The 18,032-nt window shown below is 37.6% G+C and overlaps 1 protein-coding gene across 4 annotated transcripts; it reads left to right on the top strand.

The window, feature by feature from the left end:
* The first annotated feature begins 4,336 nt into the window (after nucleotides 1-4,336).
* LOC129379936 (uncharacterized) lies at nucleotides 4,337-18,032 on the top strand. 4 transcript variants are annotated; one of them, XM_055060891.1, is made up of 7 exons: nucleotides 4,337-4,753; nucleotides 12,959-13,022; nucleotides 13,589-13,633; nucleotides 13,744-13,791; nucleotides 13,905-14,264; nucleotides 14,354-14,442; nucleotides 15,000-15,419. In XM_055060891.1, exons 2-7 carry the CDS (start codon nucleotides 12,983-12,985, stop codon nucleotides 15,249-15,251), a joined length of 834 nt encoding a protein of 277 aa, XP_054916866.1. In that variant the 5' UTR covers nucleotides 4,337-4,753; nucleotides 12,959-12,982; the 3' UTR covers nucleotides 15,252-15,419. The 4 variants fall into 4 exon arrangements, with proteins under 4 accessions (XP_054916866.1, XP_054916868.1, XP_054916865.1 ...); XM_055060893.1 differs by lacking the exons at nucleotides 4,337-4,753; nucleotides 15,000-15,419 and adding an exon at nucleotides 17,615-18,032 and having other exon boundaries at nucleotides 12,802-13,022; XM_055060890.1 differs by lacking the exon at nucleotides 4,337-4,753 and having other exon boundaries at nucleotides 12,802-13,022; nucleotides 15,000-15,418.

The raw sequence follows: 18,032 nt of genomic DNA, 5'->3' as shown, positions 1-18,032 counted from the left end.
AGGTGTTCTGTTGTCCTGCCTTGCTGGTGTCACAACGCTCAACTGATCCTAGCGTGATCCCTGGCGTCACTGCTATGTGTTCACACCGCTAGGCTGTGATTGGAATGCAGGAAGGGATTCTGCTCGGTTATGTTGTTGAGTGTGACTGTGTGGCAAGAGAGGGCTGCATGACTTACATGTTCTCTCTAGTTGATCCACACGCCTGGATAATGCACCACTGGTCTCCTTCATGGTGATTTGCATCTGATTCATTGTTGCTAGAATGTTGCCCCATACTTCTTCCATTTTGTCCCATCGTGTGTGGCAAGAGAGGGCTGCATGACTTACCTTTATCAGATTCTCCTGAGCTGCTGCTTGTTGACAACTCTGACTCCTCTGGATCAGATAGGTCATGTTCATACTCCGCCAGATGTCCAGGAAGCTTCCTGTTCCTACGTGGACGGGGACTATGCTGGTGACTTTTTCTCCTCAGGAGTGTTGTCTGGTGATGTTGCCATGGTGTTGATTCAACCAATGAAAACTCCGGCTCGAAGGACCATTTGTAAGAACTCTGTGTGCGTCAGACAGGCACTAATTCAGATCTCTCATCAATTGAATCTTCCTCTGTTAGAAGGAATAGGCAACTCCGCAGATGCAGCTTCGAAGGTTTATTGTAGACTGACAAGCATCGATGAATATGGGATGAAAGGTGGTACAGTAGATGAGTTTATGTATGTGTATGTGGGTGTGTGTGGTTATCTGAAACAGAAAAAACAATAAAGTTACATTAATAACTATGCGAGTAAGAACGGCTACACATAGGTATACAACAAAGAATGGTATGCAGCACCACACAACTCCTCCAGAGGGCACTACAATACCATCGGTAAATGTAAGCACACTAATGACAAAACTGTCAGAAATACAAGTTAGTGTTAAATACTTTACGTAATAATAATAATACAATAATATATATGTCATATATAACCGAGTATAGCACAACCTGAACTATTACAGATAATTTCCTGTACCGTCGGCAGCCAAACACGAGGATGTCCCCACCTCCTGTGCTAACAATCGACATAAACACCAATATCGTATATGAAACGGCACACTTACATCATATAGAACGCATACAGGTTTTACACAAACAGGATAAAAAGGGATTGATGGTGGATGTCACCCGCACGCCACTCCTTACAACAGTAACACAGGAACATGAGATCAAAAAACTAGCCCAGCTATGTGCAACGATAACAAGCAAAGGAAACACAGATGCACCATGGGTAATGTAGTTGTACCAGAACGGACAGACTTTTAACAAAATGTAAAAAAAAAAAAAAAAGCAAAATATAAATAAACTGTACAACAGGAAGCTTTTATAATTTCCATTCATCCATCCATTTTCCGGTCACCCTTCTCCCTAACGGGGTCGGGAGGTGCTGGTGCCTATCTCCAGCTGCGTTCCGGGCGAGAGGCGGGGTCACCCTGGACGTCGCCAGTCTGTCGCAGGGCAACACAAAGACAAACAGGACGAACAACCATGCACACACACACTCACACCTAAGGAGAATTTGGGAAGGCCAATTAACCTGACAGTCATGTTTTTGGACTGTGGGAGGAAGCCGGAGAACCCGGAGAGAACCCACCCATGCACAGGGAGAACATGCAAACTCCGTGCAGAAAGACCCCGGGCTGGGAATCGAACCCAGGACCTTCTTGCTGCAAGGCAACAGCACCACTGTGCAGCCCCCTTTTATAATATAGTGGTATGAAATGGTTTTGTTAAAAGTTAATATTGGCAAATAATCTTTGACATCCAATCAGCATTAATACTGATTCAGCTGAGGTTGGTGTCACAAGATTCACTGTAAAAACACAAAAACAAGCTGGAAAACCCCATATATTTATTTCTATTGTCTGTTCCCACAGAATGTAATGAAGACGTATCAGATTTTCACTGTGAACCATAGAACAGAAACAACTGTTTTAACTGAAACGAAATAATGTGCAGACATTTTGACTCAATTGAAAGGTCAAATGTTGAAAGGTCATTCAGTGTCAGATTTACAAATTGGTGTTTTCCTCACAGTCTCATATAAAGTCCTCTCACAACTGACCAATCAGGTTTTCAGTCAGGGAAACAAACTAAAAGTTAAGATTTATTATCAAAAGTTAAATTAAATTAGTTGAATTAGGAAAATTTTATTCATGATTTACCTAAAGCTGCTGTCAGATGAAGAGAATTATAAATGTTGTGTCTGAGGGCAAGTTAAAGAGTTATTGCCTGAGAAAACACATGAAGGAGAGAAAGAAAGAAAAAAACACTAAAGACAAACATGGCGGACCTCCAACTGCTTAGTTCAGATTTACAGAGAAACAGTGACACCCAGCGGTGAAACTTAAAATGACAGGAAGCGTGTTCTGGAATTTGCTCCAGTTTTCCATCGTTCATTTTGCTCATTATTCTGCTGTATCAGATCAATCAGACCTCCTAATTAATAACAGAAGAGCTTCAGGCATTAATACAAGTCAGTCGGATTCAACTCAGGAGAAAAAATAAGAAAGCAAAAAGTAAAGTTATTTAATTATACAGAAAATGCACCATCTAATTATTTTCCAAAACAAGCAATGCTCTTGCTTTTAACTCTTCCTCTTTTAGTCCATTAAAGATCAAGTTTCCTATTAACAAGCTGCTTTAGGAGAAACCTAAAACCATGTTAGACATTATAAACAAAAAGGTTCTGAGATTTGATCCATTTATCAGCCACAAAACAAAGTTCAGTCTTCAAACTGCACTTCACTGAACAACATATTTGTTTCCTACAAACATGATTGTATTCTCAGTGCAAACCAGTTATTCCTGACAAAAAATGTAGATTTTTTGTTAGGAATTGATTAGTTGTATGTGTTGAAATGTTTGTCAGTGTTTATTACCTAAAAATAATCACACAACAGAATACAAAGCAACAAAATATGGTACAAAATGTAGACATTAAATAATTTTTATAATAACAAAAGTCACTAAAATATTCAGGATCAGCTTGGAATGACTTACAAAAAGGTTTTAATTCCTGAATATCCATTTTACATAAGTGACTTAAAGTAACTCATGGTCTCCTCTGATGATGTTGAACATCTTTAAACAAATAATCCACTTCCTGCTTTAAGAGACAAAACCTTGTAAAGATAAAGTCTGAAAACTCTCTCTGTTTTGTCAGAATCACCTCAAACCACCAACAGTGTGACCAGGAATTTATCGACTGTGTAACAAAACCCAGTTAACGTCGTCATTTAGATCCTCTTCCAGGTCTCTGGTTTCCTGGATTCTCTCTGAAACCAGCAGAGGCAGAAATGCAACATGAACGCAGCCGGCTGAGGCCTGGTTCTTCAATCTCTTCGTTCTGCAGAACGACTCCTCCTGCATCTGGATTTCTATCTTTACGTAACGCTACGTATCCATGAAGAATAAAATCAAGTGATGGTTTTAACCAGGTTTCTTGAATACAGACTGTATTTGGTTTAACATTCTGTCTTTCAATAAAATTTTTAAACTCTTGGCCATTAACAATTAAACTTCTAGCATTCCACTGTAATATGGATAAAACCATCAAATCATTTCTGGATTGTTGATTTTCATTTATCCTGGTTGTTAAAACTTCACTGATTGACTCCAAAGGCAAGTCTTCCATCTCCAGGTATTTTTCTGCTGCTTTAATTATTATTATTTTACTTCTCTTTGTTACTATCAGTCTGTGCTGAACAACATTTTACTTCCACAATAAATGCAACAAACTTCCTCTTCTCCACAATCATTGTACTTCCTAGGATTCTGGTTTTGCTTTTGCTCTGTTATTGAGATGGAGTTCAGGGCACAGAAATGCTTTTAGCATTAACATTTAAATTACTTACCATCTCTTAACGTTTTGACTGCTTTCTCCTCACCTACTACTTTATTTATTGCCTCACTTATTTTTAAAGGATTCAAAGCACATGGGTTCTGGAATCTAAGAATCATTTTAATTTCATTTCTTTTATCTTCCTCTCCTTTTTCTTCATCAGATCCTTTTCTTATTTCCTGGGTTCACTGTTTGCCAGTCTCCTGTTTTCTCAGTTCCTTTACTACAATTATCTGAATCATCTAATTCTTCACATTCATCCATCAGACTTTCTTGTTTAAAATAATCTACAAATTAACTCCAAACACTTCTGTCACTTTAACTTTTACAAACAAAACTTCCCTTCCTGTAACCAGCCATCATGTCAAGACATGACGCTTTGATGCTGACCCCGCCCTTTCCAGCTCTCCTGCTAAAACTATTTGATTCATGTTCTGTCTTGTCCAAGACTCACTCTGTTCCTCCTGGGTTCCCATAAACACGTCTCAGCCTCTACCGCCTCGCCAGATTAGCAACAGCCAGTAGAGGTCCAGCAGTTCCTTTCAAGCCTTCAGTGTTTCTTTGACCTTTTTCTGTCCACGGATTGACCTCTCCTGCCAAGCCTCTCATGGATCCCTTTTGTTCTGGATTTCTGGACCCTGATCCAAGCTTTCCCTCACGACCACAGAGTATTGCCTGCTCCTCAAGCTAAGTTTGCTCTTTCTGTCCTCCTGTGTAAGACCTCTGCCTGATTATCGTCAAAGGCCCTGGGTGTCGCCTCTTGGATCTCCTTGTGGAGATCTTCATCGCTTCCACAGTAGCCTGTTCTACCTGGTTTCCTGCAGCTCCCTGTCAGACCCTTGGTTTATCTGCTCCACCCGTCCACAACTCTAAAGGTCAGTTAAGCTGAACATTTCTGAGAAACCCCTCCTGTATCTGCATCACCTGCCTTCTCCCCTCTCTTCTCAGTGCTGTTTGACGACCTCAACCTGAGTAGCAACCTGAGTTCGTGTGTGTGTGTGTGTGTGTGTGTGTGTGTGTGTGTGTGTGTGTGTGTGTGTGTGTGTGTGTGTGTGTGTGTGTGTGTGTGTGGAGGGGGGTGGTTGAATTTCCAGGTCCTCACTGAGTGTCCTTACAAAGTCCAACTGAAGACTATCTAATAGTAAAAAAAACAAAAAGTAACAATAAAATAACAGAGTTATTTCAACAGAGGTTATTTCAACAGAGTTTATTTTATTGTGAGCAGATCCAAACAGGTCCAAACAGTCATCAGAAAGGAATGTTTGTTTCAATTCTTCCTCCCATCGATTCACTTTTCCAAGAACTTGACCTACCTGTTAAAGAAAGACTGACATGTTTGACAGAAGTTCACAGATCCAGATGCCAAAGCAGGAGAACCAAACTGGACCCAGTAACCCAACACATCCTCCACTACATGGAGGTAGAGAGTGATCTTTGGGTCGGTTTGCCCAGAAGAAGCAGATTCTCCTGGGTTTGTTTCAAACTCCAAACTCAGGAAAAATCAACAGAGTTCTGTAATTATCTATGAATAATGATGGTGTCGGCACAGGCTTCAGGAAACGCTCCAACAGTCCTGATCTGGAACATTCCTAAGTTGTTTTTCATTTCTGACGGCACCAACCGAAAAGAGGAAAAATGCAAAACCATCCAAATGTTTAACCGATGAAGCCAATCAAGCCAGATTTCAGAAATCCTGCAGAATAAAATAAATCATGCAGAATAAAAACCCCATAAAATGAAAGGAAATGTTAAAATGAAGCAGGTAACTTAAAACTAACAGATGAAAACACATTATCAATATGTCAGAATATTTGTCTGAAATGATTTTTGGGTTTTGATCTAAATGACTTTGACAATTAGAAACACATCAGTTCAGCTAACTGCTGTAGTTCTTTTTTTTTTTTTTGAGGACCATAAAATCCAAACCAGCCCGATCACAAGACCTAACATGATATATTAGACACTGGTGCAATCATTTTCAATAATCAATAGTTGCTGTAGGATCAAAAAGACAGATAATTGTCCCCTGTTGGCTTGCTGTATTTTCAATCAAGTAGTGATCAAAGAATGTTTTGTGTTTCTGCTGCTCTGACCAGGTTTTCTGTTTTTGTTTATAGACTTTTTTTTTTATCCCTGTACTAATGGCTCGGACAAAAGAAAAGGTTTTCTGTCTCAGGAAATGTAAGTATCTATTTTGATATCCTCAAATTTAACGTATCTATTTACTCGTTTTAGAAAATGTTCTACCTAAGTTCAATGCTGAATCACAGTTTGGTGCCATAAAGACTTATATTTGTTTACCGATCTTAATCCATGGATATTTACTGTTGGCTATCAGTGAAAAACCTTAAATAGTTTGTGATTAATACAAGTACCCACACAGCCATGCATTCACAACTTGTTCACTTTCTGGCTTGATTAGTAGACAGTTCAGGCTTAAGGAATCATTTATTAGTCTTTATCACGAAACCTCTGAGATCAGTTTGAAAATGACTAATTAGTGGTTTCTCTGCAAATAAATGGATTAAATTTACCTTGATTGATGGATTATATCTTAAAGAAATTAAATAGTGCATGATCAAAAACCTTCTTCTTTCAGAAACATATTGCTGATAACCTGGTGTTTTACTGACTAAACTGGACTGAATGTTTAGCAGAGACATTGGAAAAGGCTTTCAAATAACCAAGAGACGTCTGAGTGAAAATCTATGAGATGTTGATCGAAACACTGATTGGTTTTCATGTTGTGTCTCATAGGGACAAGAGTTATGGCTTTCATCATGTTCTCTTTACGTCTCTGTGGTCAGTTTTCACTTTCATTTCAACAAGATCATAAAATAAATGTTACAAACAGCTTAATGTTTGATTTTGGACATGAGTGAAAAACAATAAAACTATTTTTATGTCCTCAGTTTCTCTCTCTGTCTTCTCAATACCAGAAAATGGAGTTCAGAATTTCGGTAAGTAGATTATTTAGAGGTCATAAAATCAAAGTTAGTTGTAATAACAAAGGTTTGATATAATTGCCTATTGTCCTGTTTTTCTGACTGTCTGTAACTTTTATCTTCATTAGTTCCAATAGATGTAAATGTGACACAGAAGTTATATCATGCTGAGAAGAATCACAACATCACAGTGGATTTCACCTACACCTTCAAACCTCAGTGCTCCAAAAACTTCTGGCTTGTTTTCTGCAACCGAATAGAGGATCACGAGGTTTTTTACCAGTATGTTGAAGTTGATGGTAAGAAAGTCTCAGAGTCTCAGGATGATCAGTTTTCAGGACGAGTCCAGAGCGACAAAGACATCCTCAAAGACGGACGAATCCGACTCAATGTGTCCAGACTGAGGACTGAAGACTCTGGATTTTATATTTGTCAACTGATCATTGGCCAATGCAAGGGCTCAGACATATTTACACTCAATGTGACTGGTAAGTGAGCTTTGATAAGTCAGTAAATTTATACTTTGAAGTGAGAACAGTTTTCTGTTTGGTTTATTTCCTCCTGTCCTTCACCACAGAGCCTCATCCATCTGATCTCCCACCAACTATCATCCCTCCACCAGAGAGTCGGGGAAGGATAGGATTACTTTTTGTGGCAGCAGTAATAGTCGTGACTCTTCTGCTAATTTACTTTATTTATAGAAAGATAAATAACCCTGAAAGACAACCTCTACGGTCAAGAAGACAAACTGTGTCTTCTTGATCCGTTTCATGGTATTTGTGCTTTTTGATATTTTTTGTGGACTTGATATGTATTAATTTGGCAACTAGGATCAATTCCTAATAATTGATCCTTGTTTCCATTGAGGATCAAAGTAACTGACATTAACAATGAGAGAAATGTATATTTTAAGTGAAGAAACAATTCACTGAAATGTTTTCAATGATTGAAAAAAGTCTCATGCTGTTTCTGTTTGGAAGATTTTGCTCCTTTGTGTATTTTCAATAAAATAAATGTCAAAAAATGCAAAATATAAATAAACTGTACAACAAGAAGATTTTATAATATAAAAAGCTTTGAAATGGTTTTGTTAAAAGTTAATATTGGCAAACAATCTGAATCAGCATTAATACTGATTCAGCTGAGGTTGGTGTCACAAGATTCACTGTAAAAACACAAAAACAAGCTGGAAAACCCCATATATTTATTTCTATTGTCTGTTCCCACAGAATGTAATGAAGACGTATCAGATTTTCACTGTGAACCATAGAACAGAAACAACTGTTTTAACTGAAACGAAATAATGTGCAGACATTTTGACTCAATTAAGACTCAAATGTTGAAAGGTCATTCAGTGTCAGATTTACACATTGGTGTTTTCCTCACAGTCTCATATAAAGTCCTCTCACAACTGACCAATCAGGTTTTCAGTCAGGGAAACAAACTAAAAGTTAAGATTTATTATCAAGAGTTAAATTAAATTAGTTGAATTAGGAAAGTTTTTCATGTTATAACTGTCAGATGATGAGAATTATAAACATGGCGGACCTCCAACTGCTTAGTTCAGATTTACAGAGAAACAGTGACACCCAGCGGTGAAACTTAAAATGACAGGAAGCGTGTTCTGGAATTTGCTCCAGTTTTCCATCGTTCATTTTGCTCATTATTCTGCTGTATCAGATCAATCAGACCTCCTAATTAATAACAGAAAAGCTTCAGGCATTAATACAAGTCAGTCGGATTCAACTCAGGAGAAAAAATAAGAAAGCAAAAAGTAAAGTTCTTTAATTATACAGAAAATGCACCATATAATTATTTTCCAAAACAAGCAATGCTTTTGCTTTTATCGTGTCCTCTTTTAGTCCATTAAAGATCAAGTTTCCTATTAATAAGCTGCTTTAGGAGAAACCTAAAACCATGTTATAAATTATAAACAAAAAGGTTCTGAGATTTGATCCATTTATCAGCCACAAAACAAAGTTCAGTCTTCAAACTGCACTTCACTGAACAACATATTTGTTTCCTACAACATGACTGTATCTCAGTGCAAACCAGTTATTCCTGACAAAAAATGTAGATTTTTTGTTAGGAATTGATTAGTTGTATGTGTTGAAATGTTTGTCACTGTTTATTACATAAAAATAATTGTCATGGTGGGTTTTAAGAGTCGAACCCACATGCAGAAAACACTCACAGAGAGAAGGAGTAAAAGCAATAGTTTATTTACAAAATGTACAAGTTATTGCAAGGCAAAGAATGGATGACAAGAATTAGGAAATCCGGAATGGTTGGAGGCTGAGGCTCAGGATCGGCAGAGGGGAGTGGGTTCCAGGTAAGGGTATCGCAAGGGGGGGCGTAGGAAGGGTGCTGGTGTTGGAGGGCGGACAGGTAGACCAAGTAGGAGGCTCCAAGGACCGAGGGGCAGAGCGGGCTCCTACTAGAGAGAGATCCTCCACAAGACAGTCCTAGGCCAGAAAACTTGAGAAACCTTCTCCGGAGTCTCTCGTAGGGGTCCTGGGAAGAGCAACAAGAAAACTGGTTAGAAGGAGCTCTAAGAGATCAAAAAACAAGTCTCTGAAAGAAACACAGGGACCTGAAGTACCACTATAGGCAACACTCTGGCAGGGAAGTGCTGGCAACCCGCTGCTTATATCCTCCTCCTGGGAGATGGTAATGATCCTCGCTGGTGCATCCTGTTAAGCCCGTCAGCACACCCTCCTGTCAAGGCATGAAACACTGGCGCCCTCTCCTGGATAGTTGGTGATGCTGAAAAATGAAAACAAAACCCTCCCCAACCTGGTACCCAACAATAATCACACAACAGAATACAAAGCAACAAAATATGGTACAAAATGTAGACATTAAATAATTTTTATAATAACAAAAGTCACTAAAATATTCAGGATCAGCTTGGAATGACTTACAAAAAGGTTTTAATTCCTGAATATCCATTTAAGATAAGTGACTTAAACTAACTCATGGTCTCCTCTGAAGATGTTGAACATCTTTAAACAAATAATCAACTTCCTGCTTTAAGAGACAAAACCTTGTAAAGATAAAGGCTGAAAACTCTCTCTGTTTTGTCTGATTCACCTCAAACTACCAACAGTGTGACCAGGAATTTATTGACTCTGTAACAAAACCCAGTTAACGTCGTCATTTAGATCCTCTTCCAGGTCTCTGGTTTCCTGGATTCTCTCTGAAACCAGCAGAGGCAGAAATGCACATGAACGCAGCCGGCTGAGGCTGGTTCTGCAGTCTCTTCCTTCTGCAGAACGACTCCTCCTGCATCTGGATTTCTATCTTTACGTAACGCTACGTATCCATGAAGAATAAAATCAAGTGATGGTTTTAACCAGGTTTCTTGAATACAGACTGTATTTGGTTTAACATTCTGTCTTTCAATAAAATTTTTAAACTCTTGGCCATTAAACAATTAAACTTCTAGCATTCCACTGTAATATGGATAAAACCCATCAAATCATTTCTGGATTGTGATTTTCATTTATCCTGGTTGTTAAAACTTCACTGATTGACTCCAAAGGCAAGTCTTCCATCTCCAGGTATTTTTGCTGCTTTAATTATTATTATTTACTTCTCTTTGTGTTACTATCAGTCTGTGCTGAACAACATTTTACTTCCACAATAAATGCAACAAATTTCCTCTTTCTCCACAATCATTGTACTTTCTAGGATTCTGGTTTTGCTTTTGCTCTGTTGTTGAGATGGAGTTCAGGGCACAGAAATGATTTTAGCATTAAACATTTAAATTACTTACCATCTCTTAACGTTTGACTGCTCTACTCACCTACTACTTTATTTTATTGCCTCACTTATTTTTAAAGGATTCAAAGCACATGGGTTCTGGAATCTAAGAATCATTTTAATTTCATTTCTTTTATCTTCCTCTCCTTTTTCTTCATCAGATCCTTTTCTTATTTCCTGGGTTCACTGTTTGCCAGTCTCCTGTTTTCTCAGTTCCTTTACTACAATTATCTGAATCATCTAATTCTTCACATTCATCCATCAGACTTTCTTGTTTAAAATAATCTACAAATTAACTCTAAATTACACTTCTGTCACTTTAACTTTTACAAACAAAAGCTTCCCCTCCTGTAACCAGCCGTCATGTCAAGACACAACGCTTTGATGCTGACCCCGCCCTTTCCAGCTCTCAGGATAAAACTATCTGATTCATGTTCTGTCTTGTCCAAGACTGATTCAACCCCTTTTCCTCCTGGGTTCCCATAAACACGTCTCAGCCTCTACCGCCTCGCCAGATTAGCAACAGCCAGTAGAGGTCCAGCAGTTCCTTTCAAGCCTTCAGTGTTTCTTTGACCTTTTTCTGTCCACGGATTGACTCTCCTGCCAAGCCTTTCATGGATCCCTTTTGTTCTGATTTCTGGACCTGATCCAAGCTTTCCCTCACGACACAGAGTATTGCCTGCTCCTCAGCTAAGTTTGCTCTTTCTGTCCTCCTGTGTATGACTTCTGCTCTGATTATCGTCAAAGGCCTGGGTGTCGCCTCTTGGATCTCTTGTGGAGATCTTCATCGCTTCCACAGTAGCCTGTTCTACCTGGTTTCCTGCAGCTCCCTGTCAGGACCCTTGGTTATCTGCTCCACCGTCCACAACTGTAAAGGTCAGTTAAGCTGAACATTTCTGAGAAACCCTCCTGATCTGCATCACCTGCCTCTCCCCTCTCTTCTCAGTGCTGTTTGCGACCTCAACCTGAGTAGCACCTGAGTTCTGTGTGTGTGACGCTTGTGTGCTGGTGTGTGTGTGTGTGTGTGTGTGTGTGTGTGTGTGTGTGTGTGTGTGTGTGTGTGTGTGTGTGTGTGTGTGTGTGTGTGTGGTTGTGTGGGTGTGTGTGTGTGTGTGTGGGGGGGGGGGTGGTTGAATTTCCAGGTCCCCACTGAGTGTCCTCACAAAGTCCAACTGAAGACTATATAATAGTAAAAAAAAAAAAAAAAAAAGTAACAATAAATAAGAGGTTATTTCAACAGAGTTTATTTTATTGTGAGCAGATCCAAACAGGTCCAAACAGTCACCAGAAAGGAATGTTCGTTTCAAATCTTCTTTCCAACGATTCACTTTTCCAAGAACTTGAACTACCTGTTAAAAAAAGACTGACATGTTTGACAGAAGTTCACAGATCCAGATGCCAAAGCAGGAGAACCAAACTGGACCCAGTAACCCAACACATCCTCCACTACATGGAGGTAGAGAGTGATCTTTGGGTCGGTTTGCCCAGAAGAAGCAGATTCTCCTGGGTTTGTTTCAAACTCCAAACTCAGGAAAAATCAACAGAGTTCTGTAATTATCTATGAATAATGATGGTGTCGGCACAGGCTTCAGGAAACGCTCCAACAGTCCTGATCTGGAACATTCCTAAGAGGAAAAAATGCAAAACCATCCAAATGTTTAACCAGGGGAAGGAATGAAGCCAATAAAGCCAGATTTCAGAAATCCTGTTAAAAAAATCACAGAGCTCCTCAAATAAACTGATGCAAACTGTGAAGAACTTTTTATTTCAACTTAAGACAACAAATAGGAGAAGATATTTTTACACAATAACAGTCCATTGGGACTGAAAACCAAGCTGCAATAATTAATAACTTTTCTGCTTTTCTAATCGACATCTGTCTCAAAAGCCTTTATTTCACTCAAACATGATAAATTCAGGAAACTTAAGTCTGTAAATGCAATCTGGTTCTCTAGTTTATTGCAAATTTAGCCTCTATTAGAGCTTTACACCTTAAGATTGATTGAATCTCTGATCCCCAGAGAAACTTGATGGGATTCACAATAATCACTAATTCAAATGGTGATAAATGAAGCAGGTAACTTAAAACTAACAGATGAAAAACACATTATTAATATGTCAGAATATTTGTCTGAAATGATTTTTGGGTTTTGATCTAAATGACTTTGACAAATTAGAAACACATCAGTTTTTTTTTTTTGAGGACCATAAAATCCAAACCAGCCCGATCACAAGACCTAACATATGATATATTAGACACTGGTGCAATCATTTTCAATAATCAATAGTTGCTGTAGGATCAAAAAGACAGATAATTGTCCCCTGTTGGCTTAAAGCTGCTCTGACCAGGTTTTCTGTTTTTGTTTATAGACTTTTGTTTTTATCTCTGTACTAATGGCTCGGACAAAAGAAAAGGTTTTCTGTCTCAGGAAATGTAAGTATCTATTTTGATATCCTCAAATTTAACGAATCTATTTACTTGTTCTAGAAAATGTTTCAATGCTGAATCACAGTTTGGTGCCATAAAGACTTATATTTGTTTACCCGTCTTAATTTATGGATATTTACTGTTGGCTATCAGTGAAAAACCTTAAATAGTTTGTGATTAATAGAAGTACCCACACAGCCATGCATTCACAACTTGTTCACTTTCTGGCTTGATTAGTAGACAGTTCAGGCTTAAGGAATCATTTACTAGACTTTATCACGAAACCTCTGAGATCAGTTTGAAAATGACTAATTAGTGGTTTCTCTGCAAATAAATGGATTAAATTTACCTTGATTGATGGATTATATCTTAAAGAAATTAAATAGTGCATGATCAAAAACCTTCTTCTTTCAGAAACATATTGCCGATAACCTGCTGTTTTACTAACTAAACTGGACTGAATGTTTAGCAGAGACATTGGAAAAGGCTTTCAAATAACCAAGAGACGTCTGAGTGAAAATCTATGAGATGTTGATCGTAACACTGATTGGTTTTCATGTTGTGTCTCATAGGGACAAGAGTTATGGCTTTCATCATGTTCTCTTTACATCTCTGTGGTCAGTTTTCACTTTCATTTCAACAAGATCATAAAATAAATGTTACAAACTGCTTAATGTTTGATTTTGGACATGAGTGAAAAACAATAAAACTATTTTTATGTCCTCAGTTTCTCTCTCTGTCTTCTCAATACCAGAAAATGAAAGTCAGAGTTTCTGTAAGTAGATTATTTAGAGGTCATAAAATCAAAGTTAGTTGTAATAACAAAGGTTTGATATAATTGCCTATTGTCCTGTTTTTCTGACTGTCTGTAACTTTTATCTTCATTAGTTCCAATAGATGTAAATGTGACACAGAAGTTATATCAGGCTGAGAAGAATCACAACATCACAGTGGATTTCACCTACACCTTCAAATTTGAGTGCTCCAAAAAGATCTGGCATCTTATCTGCAACCGAATAGAGAGTAACAACGTTTTTTACCAGTATATTGAAGTTGATGGTAAGAAAGTCTCAGAGTCTCAGGATGATCAGTTTTCAGGACGAGTCCAGTGTGAGAAAGACGTCCTCAAAGACGGACGGTTCCGACTCCATTTGTCCAGACTGAGGACTGAAGACTCTGGACATTATAGATGTGACCTGATCATTGGCTATTGTAGGGGCTCAGACACATTTAGACTCAATGTGACTGGTAAGTGAGCTTTGATAAGTCAGTAAATTTATACTTTGAAGTGAGAACAGTTTTCTGTTTGGTTTATTTCCTCCTGTCCTTCACCACAGAGCCTCATCCATCTGATCTCCCACCAACTATCATCCCTCCACCAGAGAGTCGGGGATGGATAGGATTAGGATTCGGGGCAGCAGGAATAGTAGGGATTTTTCTGTTTATTTACTTTATTTATAGAAAGAAAAATAACCTTGAAAGACAACCTCTATAGTCAAGAAGACAAATTGTCTTCTTGATCCGTTTCACTGTATTTGTGCATTTTGATATTTTTTGTGGACTTGATATGTATTAATTTGGCAACTAGGATGAATTTCTAATAATTGATCCTAGTTTCCATTGAGGATCAAAGTAACTAACATTAACAATGAGAGAAATGTATATTTTAAGTGAAGAAACAATTCACTGAAATGTTTTCAATGATTGAAAAAAGTCTCATGCTGTTTCTGTTTGGAAGATTTTGCTCCTTTGTGTATTTTCAATAAAATAAATATCAAAAATGCAAAATATAAATAAACTGTACAACAGGAAGCTTGTATAATATAATGGTATGAAATGGTTTGTTAAAAGTTAATATTGGAAAATAATCTGAATCAGCATTAATACTGATTCAGCTGAGGTTGGTGTCACAAGATTCACTGTAAAAACACAAAAACAAGCTGGAAAATCCCATATATTTATTTCTATTGTCTGTTCCCACAGAATGTAATGAAGACATATCAGATTTTCACTGTGAACCACAGAACAGAAACAACTGTTTTACCTGAAAACGAAATAATGTGCAGACATTTTGACTCAATTAAGACTAAAATGTTGAAAAGTCATTCAGTGTCAGATTTACACATTATTGTTTTCCTCACAGTCTCATATAAAGTCCTCTCACAACTGACCAATCAGGTTTTCAGTCAGGGAAACAAACTAAAAGTTAAGATTTATTATCAAGAGTTAAATTAAATTAGTTGAATTAGGAAAGTTTTTTCATGTTTTAACTGTCAGATGATGAGAATTATAAACATGGCGGACCTCTAACTGCTTAGTTCAGATTTACAGAGAAACAGTGACACCCAGTGGTCAAACTTAAAATGACAGGAAGAGTGTTCTGGAATTTGCTCCAGTTTTCCATCGTTCATTTTGCTCATTATTCTGCTGTATCAGATCAATCAGACCTCCTAATTAATAACAGAAAAGCTTCAGGCATTAATACAAGTCAGTCGGATTCAACTCAGGAGAAATAAGAGCAAAAAGTAAAGTTATTTAATTATACAGAAAATGCACCATATAATTATTTTCCAAAACAAGCAATGCTTTTGCTTTTAACTCTTCCTCTTTTAGTCCATTAAAGATCAAGTTTCCTATTAACAAGCTGATTTAGGAGAAACCTAAAACCATGTTAGACATTATAAACAAAAAGGTTCTGAGATTTGATCCATTTATCAGCCACAAAACAAAGTTCAGTCTTCAAACTGCACTTCACTGAACAACATATTTGTTTCCTACAAACATGATTGTAATCTCAGTGCAACCAGGTTATTCCTGACAAAAAGACTTTGTTAGGAATTGATTAGTTGTATGTGTTGAAATGTTTGTCAGTGTTTATTACATAAAAATAATCACATAATAAAATACAAAACAACAAAATATGGTACAAACTGTAGACAACTGTAGACATTAAACCATTTTTATATTAACAAAAGTCACTAAAATCTTCAGGATCAGCTTGGAATGACTAACAAAAAGGTTTTAATTCCTGAATATCCATTTTACATAAGTGACTTAAAGTAACTCATGGTCTCCTCTGATGATGTTGAACATCTTTAAACAAATAATCCACTTCCTGCTTTAAGAGACAAAACCTTGTAAAGATAAAGTCACGAGCCTCTCAGGCTGAAACTCTCTCTGTTTTGTCAGAATCACCTCAAACCACCAACAGTGTGACCAGGATTTTATCGACTCTGTAACAAAACCCAGTTAACGTCGTCATTTAGATCCTCTTCCAGGTCTCTGGTTTCCTGGATTCTCTCTGAAACCAGCAGAGGCAGAAATGCAACATGAATACAGCCGGCTGAGGCCTGGTTCTGCAGTCTCTTCATGTCTGACATCCTGGGCTCTGATGCTTGATGAGCAAAGCCAGGAACGCTGAAGCTGAAGCCGCGGTGAAGAGTCCCAGTCCCACATAAAGAACGATTCTACCTCCGGTCGCCGGTTCTGGTTGTTCTGATGTCACTGCAAGGTCAACTTGGGCTGGAAAAACAAAAATATACTATGAAAATAAAGTCAATCAATTTGTATAGCATATTTATCAACAAGGCCGTTAAAAGAGCTAACATCATGAAAACAAAAATTACATTTTGATCATCCAAACGGTCGATTCACATCAAATAAGTAAAAACTGTCATTCTAAACAGTTTTCAGTCTTAATTTGAAGGAACTCAGTGTTTCTGCTGTTTTCTTGAAGTTTGTTTCACATGCAATATTATTATGGCTTATTCTTGCATTGCTTCAACTTCATCCTAATAGTTTATGTTACTTTTATTGTCATAATATTCCAACATACTGATGCAGAAGTGAACAGAGAACCCAAAAACAGTTAAAAGGGTAAAGCAAAAATGTCTATTCATGCCTTGAGGAACTGAAGAAATGATCAATTATTTAATGTTTAAAATTTTTAAATTATCAAACAAACCAAAATATAAAGTTAGGTGGAGGTTTTGGTATTGTAAGGTCCAACATAACAATAATTCATATAAAAATAAATAAATATTTTCCAAATCAGTTTCATTCAATATAAAACTGATGAAACTTTAACAGAAACTGCAGGTTTTGTGTCTGGTGATTTTTTTTTTATCAAAACATGTTTGTTTTTCATTCACTAGGTAGGAAATCCAGAAATCGTAATCAATCAAGAGTAGAAATACTTCACATGCAATATTATTAAAATAAAGCTTGTGTAAAATTACACAAGTAAAAGTAAAAAGTACAGCATAGTAAAAATACTCTTAGAAGTACATATATTTTCAAATAAATGTAACTATTTACTATCTAACTCTGTACCTTTGAAAATGCTACATATAGAAGAGTATTTCTGAAAAATAAAGGACATTAATTCTTAAAGGAATATTTAGAAAACAAAACTTATTTTCCCTTCAGTCTCCAAGAAGCATGGATAATAACAGGAAACACAATTTCTGTGAATTTTTTTCTTATCAAAAATATTTTGATAATAAAATATCTACATATTTTAGATGAGTAGAAACTTACGAGTGACGTCGAGCGTGAACTCTTTGACCTTCCTGCCACGCCCTGTCGCCATCCTGCAGAGATACCTGGCCGAGTCTTCGGCGCTGACCCTGGCCAGGTGAAGCCGGACCCGGCCCGCCGCCAGCGCTTCTTCATCGCACCGAACTCGACCGGCGAACTGCTGGTGTTGAGCTTCGACGACGCTGCTGTCCAGGTGGTAAAACACCTTCAGCTCAGGCAGCTGAATGCAGTGGATCTTCAGAGAGGAGACGTTCAGGCCAGGCCTGAAAGCAAAGCGCCACTCGATGGTGACATCACCATGTTCCTCCGCCTGGTAAAATAGACCCTCGCTGTGTGTCAACACTGAGTCTGAAATCAAGGAAGGAAGCAAAGGCTCAATATACAAAAATAAATCTACTCTGACATTAATTTGGTAACATTTATGGAAACTTTTCTTTGTGTACACAATGCAAAATACAACAAACATCTATGATTGAT

Source organism: Poeciliopsis prolifica, unplaced genomic scaffold (genome assembly GCF_027474105.1).
Source record: "Poeciliopsis prolifica strain line A6 unplaced genomic scaffold, Auburn_PproV2 SCAFFOLD062, whole genome shotgun sequence".
In the NCBI taxonomy this organism is placed as follows: Eukaryota; Metazoa; Chordata; class Actinopteri; order Cyprinodontiformes; family Poeciliidae; genus Poeciliopsis; species Poeciliopsis prolifica.
This window is presented reverse-complemented; position numbering and strand designations above follow the sequence as displayed.

What these genes read in the sequence shown, in the direction of transcription:
- LOC129379936 (XM_055060891.1), top strand. Translation starts at nt 12,983, where the DNA reads ATGGCTCGGACAAAAGAAAAGGTTTTCTGTCTCAGGAAAT. An exon ending in AAATGAAAGTCAGAGTTTCT is followed by an intron (nt 13,792 to 13,904) that starts GTAAGTAGATTA and finishes TATCTTCATTAG; the next exon opens with TTCCAATAGATGTAAATGTG. An exon ending in ATTTAGACTCAATGTGACTG is followed by an intron (nt 14,265 to 14,353) that starts GTAAGTGAGCTT and finishes CCTTCACCACAG; the next exon opens with AGCCTCATCCATCTGATCTC.